Raw genomic sequence first — 12,059 nt, forward strand, 5'->3', positions numbered from 1 at the left:
GGTCATTTGAATCAGTGAAAAATCAACCTTTGTCTCTTTCAAAAAGCTTGACGAGAATTTTTTTTGTTCTGTTTCCAAAACTCAAAACTATGCCAGATGGATTCAGCTCTGTGTGAATGTGTCCTTTTAGTCATTTTGTCATACAGGCCCACCTTGTACTTGTATTATCTGTGAAATTATTGATGGATGTGGCCTTCAAATGCACAGCACATCCTGCACACTCTTCCATCTAAATACTTTTTAAAATAAAAAAATTGGATCATTCTGTATCCCCTACGTTTTCAATATTCCATCATTTTATACTTGCTCCTCTACGTGTGGCTTTTAGGGAGCTGTCAGCTGTCGGTGACATCCGATCACAAAAGATTCCGAACATGCACCTTTTTTTGTGTTTTGTCTTGCTCCGTACTTGACCTGTCCTTTTTCCTGCGTAGGTCCGCAAAGAGTACAGCAAATGTTTCCGCCAGTCAAAGTGCCGCGGCACCCTGCCGCCCGAGGGCTCCCACGGCTCGGTAAAGACTGCCACCTCTCGTACCACGGCGCGCTACTCTTCTGCTACCCAGGTCGGTAATAGCAACCACCAAAAAAAAAAAAAACGGACAAAATAACATCATTTGTTTCCCTCCCCATTGTGAATGCCCACTCTGACGTGTAACCATGCCAACATGGCCTCACAAGTAGAGTAAAGTTTAGATGCCGCCGCTTGACAAGTCTTTACCGCCGTGTTCATCCACGCTCCCCGCGGCGCTCGCCCGATTGATGGTTCCTCAGAGTGAGGCATGTCGACGCCGCGTGAATCAGTCATCTCAGCGGCGTTGCTGCTCTCAAAGGTCTGCATTCAGGCGCAGGCCTCCGAGCACAAAAGTACTAAAACTGTTCAATAAGACAAAGTGGTAAGGAGATTAAAGAGACAGTTGTGTGGGTTGGGAGAAGAAGAAGAGAGCGTCTTCTGATGCCTCTTCCCGTCTTCAGGGGATGCTTGGTGTGAAAGGTCCCGGCACGGAATGGGGTGTCAAGGGGAGTATCTGAGGTGGGGCAGAAAGGGGTTGTGAAGTTTAACACCTGCAATATTGCAGCTTCAGAGCCATAGACCAGCATCAAGTAGACTAGTGGGAAAACACGTGCTCAAGGGTCAAATATGTTGTCGTTTTTTTAAGTCCATACTTATACAGACGCAACACAGAGTCCTGCTTTCAGATAATGGACTGTAGAACAACAGCAGTGCCAGGATCTGGCGTGAGATATAAAATACCTACTTGTCGGATAGCAATAATTGCAGGGGGGTCGCAAGCCAGTGGAACAATAATCTAAAGAAAAAGTATTTATTTCCAAAAAAAAGGAAAACAAGGTACATGGTAGAATGAAAAATGCTAAATTAAGGAGTTAATCCCCCCCAAAAAATTCTTGACAATATGTCCTATGCAGCCACACTAGTCTAAATACGGTATTTTGGTTAATATTGCGTTATTGGAATAGGAGTTAAGCAGCAAAACCTGTTGACTGAAGATGACATCAATGTTGCTCAGGTTTCAGGTAACAGCCAATCATAGTTCAGCTTCAGAAAACAGGTGAGCTGTGATTGGTCGTTGCCTGAGCCCTGAGCAGGTGTGATGTCATCTTCAGTCGACAGCAAGTGGCAAAATGGCCGCACCCTAAGATGGATAAAAACATCTGGATTTTGCTTCATAACTCATATTCCACAAATGTAATATTAATCAGAATGCCATGTTTAGAATAGTGAAGTCAAGAAATGTTTAAGATTGACTTTCCCTTTCACCACAGTCTTACATACTACAAACGGACACAGACTGAAAGAAACCAAGAAACAAAGTACAACTGACAAGATCATGAGGCACATCGGCACGTGTGACAGGAGAAAGATGATTGGTTGACAAACAAGACAAAGACATTAGCAAACAAAACTAAATCTAATCAAAGCAATTCTAATGTCAACAAAAACACAGGTCATGATAAAGAGAAATATTGTTAAACATAACACAGCTGTTCTGCCTTTCCGGCATTCCCTACATGTTAGTCATCCATCCCTGCCTTTGCTAAAGCCTTCCTCCAAATATGGAAAGTTAGGAAGTCAGTATGTGGTTATTAAACACTGAAACATGGAGGTAAATATTACAAACTGGAGCCATTACGGAAGTGGAGTGGAAATGTGAAGTAAACACTTTTGACTGTGCCAGCTCGTTAGAACGTACTGCAAAGTCGTTCGAACGTGTTGATACAGTTGTTCTAACGTATTCCAAAGTCTTTGAACATCTTGATAAAAAAAAAAAGAATTTTTTTATACTGAAATAATGATGCTTTTAGTCTCAATTTGCTCACAATTTACTCGCTTGGTCTGAAATGTGGGCTTGTTTAATCGACCAGAAAGTTATTATTCTGTTGTGTGAATAGCAACAAGTGGAAACACGTGTTGGTTGTGCCTTTTGCCATTAGATGTAAGAGCATTTAATTGCTATGCCTGTCACTATACATCGCTGGAATTGATAGTTACACAGAAGTAAATGTGTAATCATTTTTAGACCAATTAAGAGAAATTGGATAATTTCCCACAACACACTTGAGGTTGCAAATCACTTTTATGAAATCATTGTAAAGATTTCTTATGGGAGTTGTTTGCCTGCTAAAAGAGTGCCACAGAGTGCTAAAATCTTTCAATTATCCATTTTTAGATCAGTCGTGTCACGCTTTGCGAAGCCAGGTTGAAGACGGTAAGCCACTTAAACGCTGGCGGCGACAGCCTGTTGATCCGTGTCTCTCTGCCTGTGCACGCAGAGCCGCATCAGGCGCATGTGGAACGACACGGTGCGGAAGCAGTCGGAGTCCTCTTTCATCTCGGGAGACATAAACAGCACCTCCACGCTCAACCAGGGTAAGCAAGCCGCCAGGCGTTATTCGCTTTGAGACCGAGCTCGCTGTTTGTCTCTTCAATGGAGGCGGCGGTGGAAAAGATGCAGACTTTAATGCTGTTTTTTGTTTTGTTTTGTTTTTCTCCCCCTCTCTCTTCGCATTAGGTGTTTAAAAATAGTACACAATAACATATTGCAAGTCCGAAGCTGTTTGCCTCTCGCTCATGCTGTTTTTTGGATCATCTTTAAAAAAGAAAAAAAGTTGTGAGATTTCAGGCCTGACGGGTTGAAATGGCGGCACTGGTGACAGGGGCGGCCTCTCCTGACTCATCTGCAGCCTGCAGAGCTTGTCAGAAGGAAGGAGGGGAGGGATGAGCGAGTCAGGCGGAGGTCAGGGCATGTTTTGGGATGGATCCCGACACTGGCAAAGCTCCCCGCTGCGCCGCTGCAGATTTAGAACGTAATTAGAAATCTCAAGCTTTTTCTTTTTCCTTTCTAAAAAAGCATGCCAGTGCATAGAAAGAGAGAGCTTGTCGACCTAAATCTAAATGGGCGAAATGACTCGTTATATTCTTTACACAAACAGCGTGCGGCGGGTGATAAGAGCGCCGTGTTTTGTCTTGCGTCTCGAATGGATGCTTTTGTATGGCGGAATTTGTTTCGCATAAATGCTGCGGATGATCGCGTTGTCAACATTTGTCGCACTAATATTGTTTGACTGCTTGTTTGGATGTGTCGCGCAGGGCAATGTCTTTATGCTTCCCGAGTGTGTGATTTGTATTTATTTTTTCCCGAGTAAGTAGTGTCAGGGTGCGTCAACTTTGGTGTATTGAAGGGCATGTGCTGCATTCAGAATTTACATCAATTCAATATGTAGTAGCTAGAAGCTAAAAGGGCTTTATGTTGATTTATGCTAGTTTTTCAGTGTTCTGAATGGCCTGCCTTATGTAACTTAAGGTACTGGAGTAGAAATCACTTAATCATCCCACACCCGCTAATGTGGTGGGTATAGCCAGCTGGGGCTGCAACAGGTTAAGCTAATTAGCCTAATGCTAACTTAATTCATTCCTCAGTGTTTTGCATGTTATGTGTTTGTTCAGGAAGTAAACGTGTCAACAAAAGTCACACCTCATGTCAATTATTTCACCAGAGACCAGGAGATGTGAGCTCTACACCAACAATAAGAGTTTCATTTATGCTTTGGGAGGGGCTTTTACACCGCGTACGATCAACATAGCTACACGCTAACGGGGATTCATAAAGACCCTTCTAGTGTGACGTCACGTCTGTGTGCCGCCCATGCTGAAGGACAGGCCGCCAACGCGAGTGAATGAGAAATCAGTGAGACGTAAAAAATATGTGAAACAGTTTCTAAATCAAATTCAAATTCAGCGGTATGGTTAGAGTTATAGAGATAGGAAATCGTTCTTTCGGCTACCGGAAGTCATTTTAAAACGAGGAGGAAAAGTTTACTAAAAAATTGAAAAACTGTGGGACATGTTATTTTCAGTAATCTGACGCAAAACATGTACCCAATGTTGGAATATTCATCACTTATTTATAATTTAAAAAAATTCACATTGATTTAATAGCATAGAATTTTTTTTTCATAGGTCTTGCAAACATTTTCACATGATAATCATAGTTTACTTGCCAACATTGGGTTGTGAAAAAGTTTGTTTGCACTTAGCAAACTAAGATAGCTTGAAAGCCTTCGACGTACAGCAAGACGAGTTTATCCGGACACAAACGATTTAATGAATGATGTTTTACACCAGTAACCCGTGTCAACCAAAAGATAAATAGAACGAGACCAACCGTGCCGTGTTGAATGCAGCCAATATCCTTCACCCATCCAGACAAAGTAATTGTATGACAGCAGGCTCTCGATAGCATCAAAGTCCTCCCAAGTGTAGGCGCTCTTCTTTACATTCAAGTAATTTAAAATCTTGTGTTAGCTCACTTGGGTGAACGTAGTGGCTTCCTTTGGTGAACGTCCATACATAGGGATCTTGCCCTCCAACCAACTCCGGTTTTTGGAGATAGCGGCTCAGAACGGCTGGTTTCAATGAGACTTTCCTACTAGGAATGTTTTTTTGCTACATTTGTCATATTTTCCCACCATTTAAACGAAACGCTAAGCGAAAACATTGCTCGCTCTGTGTATTTCTATTGATTGTTTGCAGGGTAAGCGGAAGCTAAGCATTCTGGGTAAAGTGACATCAGCGAGAAGGGTCTATTGGTTTTAGGTGGTTGGTCAGGGTAAAGTTTTGGAAAGTCTCTTCTAAAGTGTAAGCTCAATGTAGCTAGATGCTAAAATGAGATTTGTTTGGATTTTTGAGGTGGGAATTGGGATGGCTGTGCTAATAAGGTGCTAACAAGGTGTTTGGCTTACAAAGTAGGCTAGTAAGGCTTTTCCTGATGTTTTTTGCTAGCTGACTGTTATTTGGAAGTGTTCATAATTCCCTCCACCTTGACGCAGGGCCCAAGTTCCAGCTAAGGGGGGGGGAACAAAAACAACGCACGATGCTGCTAGCACCATGCTCCTCTGTAGGTATGGTGTTTTTTCGGTGATGAGCAAGTGTTGTGTTGGGGCCAAACAAACAATTTGCAGCCATCCTACCCCATACAAGCATACGGTATAGAGAAAATGGGAGATTGATATTTATTTGTGATATCAATATTTACTCAAGTGCCAATACTTGCCAGATATTCTTGCAGCTTTTTTGTGTGTGTCTTTTCGTCAGTTTTGAAGGTGCATTCAATTCTTGCTAATGTCACAGTTTTGCCTTATTTTCGCCACTTGATGATGACTGTGACGGTCTACACTCGCTGACTGATAACTTTGAACAATGACATCCCTCTTATACTGTGTGAGTTCTCTTGAGGACCTTGGCTTTTACTTGTAAGCTAATACTACAAAAATGTCAGGAAAAGCCTACCAGAACATCTGAGCTTTAATCAGAGTTAATCAGAGGCACTTTAAATGTTGGCAGGTGTGTTTTGAGTCCCATTTGTGAAAACAGTCACATCCCCCGTTATAAGAGTGATAACCCTGACATTTGAATGGGGTATGTGGACTTTTTATTTAGATTTGGCTGCTTTGAGATCCTGGAGGTACAACATTATCGGGGTGTTGAAAGGTGTACGTGTGAAACTTTGGAAACAAGGCCGTTCTATGTCAAATCAATCAACGCGCTTTGTGTCTTAACAGTTTGTTTTGGATATTTTGTGGGGTTGAGGGTGTTGTGATGGCGATAGAGGTGCGCCAATTTCGTCAGGGTGCCTTTTTTCACTTTTCCGTGCTGATATTGCTTTCTCTTTTTCTTCTTGTGTTATTTCAGGCATGACGGGCAACTACCTCCTCACTAACCCCCTCCTCCGCACCCACGACACTAACCCTTATAACAACCTGCTGGCTGAGACGGTGGTGTGCAACACGCCCTCTCCGCCGACCTTTCACTCTCCAGGTGTGCACGTCCTGCCTCCGCCGTCTGCCTGCGCTTTTGATTTGTCTGCAAGCTTAACATGTTGAGAGATGTTTGGGAGGAAGGCGAAAAGACCGACTTATTGGAACGGAAGCCAGCAGAATGTTCGCTTTCATCTAAAATAAATAAGTGACTATGTACAATTACAACAAAGTCAATTAATTATATAGTATAATATGGTTGTTTATTAAATTATTATATTCACATTCCAGTATTGGAACCACAATAATAAAAAAAAGGAAACACAAAAAAAAAAAAAAAATTTAACTAACAAAAGAAGAACTCTAATATAAAAAGTCGGATTCTGGCCTATAATTTTATTTTTCAAGGAAAAAGTTGCAAAAATAATATCTAATTTTTTTAGAGAAAAAATAATAATTTATAAGGAGAAAAATATTGAAAAAAAAATTGACGTTAAAATGCTAAAAAGTAATATTGTTAAATATTTGTAAATTCATCAGAATCCTTTTTATGTGTCACAAATTGATTTATTCTAATTTATTATATTTTTCATTCTTTTAAAATGGCATTTTTCCTTTTAATTGCGTCTTTATTTTGTAATTTTATGGTTTTATTTTTGGATTTTGAATTTCCGTTTGTTCCTAATCCACATTCAATCTCGCCTGTGGCACTGAAAAGAAAACCCGTTTTCATCTTTCTGACTTATATCAGTCTTTCAGTTTTGACATACAGAGAATCAAGTAACAATGGAAATGTAAGAGATAAAAGCACAGTCGAGCCTTTGTGCTGGATTTAAGCCAACAAAGCCTTTACCTGCGGGAATAAGACACTAACAGCTTAGCTCGCCGCTCGTTAGTGGAGCAAAAGAGGAGAGCGAAATCTCATTTTCTACTATTGCCATTCAGGATCATTGCAATGTCTTTAGCACTCATAGCCGGCTAACCGAGCGAAGTGACACATTTGGCGTTGAACATGAGCTAAAGGTAGCTTGCTATAGGAGAGAGCTTCATAGCATTACAGGGCGGGTGGAGAAAAAAAAAAAGTCCCAAGTTGCATCCAAAATGTAGTATAATGCTAATTACAGGTGGTCCTCAGTTTAATTATGTTTTGAGGTTACTCATTCTTTTATCATTTACCATTTCACTGACTTTAATTTGCTTCTTTCATATTAGAGTTTTTCTTATAAATGTTTACAATAATCAGGACTTTTCTACAGTATAACATACTAATTTGTATATTTAACGGCCTCAAAATCCTGCCAATGACTTTACAGGAAGTAGAAACTTCAACAGAAACCCTCATTACAGCAATTGGAATAACGCATGCAGACTGAGTTCATGGAATCATGGTTTAAATGTCTTACAAGCTATTTGATTTTTACGGCGCTTAAGCTTTGGTGATTAAGGTTGCAGGTGAGCCGGACGGAATCTGTCCCAGCTCATTTTAGGCGAAAAGTCAAGTAAACCTGACAAATTTTGAGTCGAACATGCACGTTTTATGCAATGCGGGAGAAAGAAAGCCGCAGCACCTGGAGAAAACTCACACAAGAACATGTAAACATAATTGAATAATTCATTATTACCAACACTCAATATCGAAAACAAGAAGAGAGAACGAATGGTCATGTGAAAAAGTGTGATGTCACTGATTTTCGGTCAGCGGCGAGAAACACTTTGTACCAGTTATCTTTTATTTAGTCGATGTTTACTTGTGTCTGCAGTGACCTAATTCCACGCCGGCGCAGCCAAAGGGGGGGAATAAAAGCCAATCAAAGGGAAGAAAAGACGTGCGTGATGCAGCGCGGGTACACGGTGGTAGCCTTCAGATATTCTCCCCATTTGATGATAAAAGAGAATGAAGAAAAGCAACAGCAGCATGATGAAAGGCCAACAGTGGAACCAATACAAAAAGTTCAACTTAACACAACCTTAACTTTCATCCACTGTTTGGTCAGTCGCTTGCTATGCAATGAAGGCAAAAAGCTAAAAAAAAATTAATAAAATTTAAAGGCAGAATCGGAAATCAAACACATTGTTCAAAACATCATACAAAATATATCACATATCCAGTCAGTGAATCCTCTTTGAACAAAATATTAGCATTTTGACGTGCTCGTATAGCAGCAGTGTCGTCGCTCAAACTGCAGTTGAGCAGCTTCTTCATAGACGTTTTCAGAATTTTCAGAATTGTATTTTTGTATTTATTTTTCAGAATTCTAGTGTTGCAATTTGTTTTAGGATTTGTCTGAAGAATGTTGTTATTTTTAATGTTTTCTTTCTTTATTTATTTAGGGGAAAAATAGTATTTTTTTTTTTTTGCTTTGCATATTGAAACGTTTGTACTAAATAAGATCAAATCAGGCCAAGAAACAGTCAAAATGCTACAATACCGACCTGGCTGATGTCCCAACACTGCCTCCTAATATTTACTTCAAAATGCACATTTTGCAACTTTTTGAGAGAAAGTTAGCATTAATTATTGTTTGGGAAAAAAATAAAACATTTTCTAGCTTTTTTTCTTTCTTTTTAGAAATTAGTATTTTGACTTTTCATTTTTTAAAAAGTTAGAACAGGGGTGTCAAAATGATTTGTCGCTTCCCTCATTGAGCTGTTATGACGTGGAAACCAAATAATTGTTTAATTGTCATAAATTGTTAATTACGTTCTGTTCAAGTTCATTTAAAAAGGGTGACCAAAAAAATCTCATTGTTATTTATTACATATGACAATTACATTTTTTGGGTAGAGATATTAGCAAAAGTCATGGAAGTTGACACACATAATTAGCTTTCGAGGGCCACATAAAATGACGTGGTGGCCCGATTCTGGACCCAGAGCCTTGAGTTTGGCATCTGTAGATTAGGGTTGTTGTTTTTTATTTCATGTGTATGGTAAAAGATGTGTATTATTTTTGAAAGGTTAAAGCCCAAGTGAGGCTCTGAAAAACACAAATACTACATTGCTACAATCATGTCCCGCCGATCTTGTTCCTTTTCGGGCTAATTTTGGAATTTCCAGGAGGTTCACTACTGATGTGCCATATGAAGTTTGTTCCGGCGCAAATTTTCAACAACTGTAGCATATTAGAGTCCTGCTGGAACAGATTAGCGTTCAGCGTTACAAATTGTTGCCAAAAACGTAAAATATTAGCTTAGTTAGCTTCACACGATTACTGCTAACATTGACCGCCATTTTGTTTGCTGAAGGAAGCGATATAATGGTACACTGCAAAAAGGACAGCAGAAAATGTAAGGGAAAAAAAAAAGTAAAATAAGAAATTTATTACTTCAAATTAGCAAAACTATCTGCCAACAGAACTTTCTTGTTCAGGGAGGTACCAGGTCCCAATTTTTATTGTCTTCTATATGACCCAGCCAAGGCTCGAACCCATAACCTTTAAGTCTGGGGGTAGGCACTCTGCCACTAGACCACACAACTGGTACTGGAACAAGAAAAAATGAGCTTAGTGAATAACGAAACGAACCACTGATTTGTCATACTTGTATTTTTCCATTTATCTTATTACTAGATAATGCAAAATCTTAAAACAAAATAAAAAATCAACCAGTTCAGTTGTTGGCTAGTTGTCATCTTAAAATTCGTAAAATGCTTGTTTTAAGCCTCACAGTACTTCAAACTGGCTGTTAACACTCAAGGCCAAGACAGCTTGGCCAAATAAGATAATTAAGTAATAAGTATCTTAAAATAAGCGCGATGATCTTGATTTTATTTTAAGTAGACATAACTTGTCAAAGCACATTTAGGTTCAATTTAAGAAATCATATCTTACTTAAGATTTCAGTTTTTGCAGTGTTAGAATTTGGAATGTAAAGTAGTCGATCACTAACGCTGTAGTAAAGTCATAAATACAAGCATGTCTTCTTTTGCTGGGCCCCTGATGTATTTAATTAAATTATGTACGTTTAAAAGGCAAAAGTTGATATAGATCAAACATGTCTTGTGTTATCCGTGGCTCCGTCCTGCCTCTAGAGGAACGGCAGCCACATTTACGGCCGCATTTATGAGTCGATCAAGAAGCAATCTAACATATGGAGCGCCGTTTTCCTGGAAGCCCAATGACGGATTCCCAAGTAGGAAAGTCGCGGCGGGAGACGCGAGCTTCTTTTCACATTTGGCCTGCTATAATCGTTACATTTGGCGCCTTGGGGAGTCAAAAACAGAAAAAAAGCCACATCGTCATGTCTTATGAGTGTATTAATACTAAGTAAATGCACGGCAGATGTTCCTCCTCGCGCCGTACAAGCATCGCAAACATCTTGGATGAATTTTTCCTCTGGATGGATTCCCAGAGTGCAGCTGTCACGGCGTCCACTCGGATTCACTTCCCATCTTTCCCAGCCTCTCCTCCCTCCGTCGGCAAATCTCCCAGTCGACAATACCTGTCTGTGCATAAACACATGCAAATTTAAGAGATGTCCAATAATCACCTGACCTCTCTGCTTTCCAAGAAATCTCTTTCATGTTGGCTAGCTGACATCTTTTTTTTTATTTGATTCATTTAATTTTTTCCCCCCCCGTCGAGCTACGCGCCACTAAAATGTCAGCTCGCCGCAAGAAGCCTCGGCGCGTCGCCGCCTCATGAAATCCCCTCGTGAAATCAAAGTACATCAAACGAGAGCGAGCGCATGAAGGTTAGCGCGAGTGCTCGGGAAAACAACAGCAGCGACAAACAAAACACTCAAGCTGCCGTCTCAAGGTCGGAAAAAGTGCTGCAAGCCTTTTTTCCTTTGTGTGTCACTTACACGGCTCACTGAACAGTCGTTACCAACACGCCATCGCCAAATCAACACTTGACGCAAAGAACAACTTGGTTTGTAACATTGGTTGCATTTAGTTATTTATTGTTGGAATTGCGAAACATTTATGTTCTATTTAAGGGTGTCAAAATTAATGCGCCCTTATATGGAAATACCAGTCGCAACGCAGCAGATACATCCGCATCAAAATTTAGTACACTCTAAAAACATTTGGGTCAAAAGTAACCCGATGATGGATCAAAAATGGACATGATTAGATAGCTCTTAATATGGAAAGAAAAGTCACCAAGGTCTTACAAATGCAATGATGCCATCTAGTGGCAGAAAAATGACCTCAAAACAAATCAATATCACACTCATTTTTTTACAGTACAGTACATCTTTTTAATTGAACTCAATTTGATGAATTATTATGAAACAGTGACTAAAAGATGCAGCCATATTTCTAATAGTTTAACATTTTTGTTACCAAGAGAGACATTTAGAACAGACATAAAATTTGTGATTAATCATGTGTTAACTAATGAAGTCATGCGATTAATTACGATTTAAAATTTTAATTAATCACCTGACCACCCCTATTATTTTGTAATTTTATTTTACTGTATAAGAATTATTTGTTAATGATAGTAAAATTATATCATAATATTGCTTAATAATAATAACTTAAGAAAAGTTGTAATGTGTACAAAAAAAATTATTTGTCTATTATGGAAATACATTTTTCAATTAGCGCTACCATCCTTTATCGCTTTTAAAATAAACTTTTAAAAAGTTATTTTCTATTTAATCAAGCTAACCACCACAGGCGGGTCCTAAAAGCACAAAATGTTGTCCATTTATACTAACACTGATGTTTTTATAGCTCCAATTAGGTAAATATGTTTTTCTATACAGTTGTGTAAAAACAAGATGTGGTGTTAATGATATTCCACCAAAAATAAAGTGTCAAATATTAGAATACTCTTC

General features: G+C 39.3%; 1 protein-coding gene across 11 annotated transcripts in view; it reads left to right on the forward strand.

The window, feature by feature from the left end:
* Positions 1 to 12,059, forward strand: part of adgrl2b.1 (adhesion G protein-coupled receptor L2b, tandem duplicate 1) — a 162,881-nt gene that overhangs the window by 146,913 nt on the left and 3,909 nt on the right. For 7 of the 11 annotated variants that reach the window (XM_077556547.1, XM_077556549.1, XM_077556548.1 and 4 more), the window contains 3 exons: positions 435 to 563; positions 2,791 to 2,887; positions 6,209 to 6,334. In XM_077556547.1, the coding sequence (XP_077412673.1) occupies positions 435 to 563; positions 2,791 to 2,887; positions 6,209 to 6,334 (352 nt within the window). The remainder of the gene's footprint in view (positions 1 to 434; positions 564 to 2,790; positions 2,888 to 6,208; positions 6,335 to 12,059) is intronic. The other 4 variants (XM_077556551.1, XM_077556552.1, XM_077556558.1 and 1 more) reach the window with 1 other exon arrangement.

This window comes from Vanacampus margaritifer, chromosome 2, assembly GCF_051991255.1.
Source record: "Vanacampus margaritifer isolate UIUO_Vmar chromosome 2, RoL_Vmar_1.0, whole genome shotgun sequence".
Classification (NCBI taxonomy): domain Eukaryota; kingdom Metazoa; phylum Chordata; class Actinopteri; order Syngnathiformes; family Syngnathidae; genus Vanacampus; species Vanacampus margaritifer.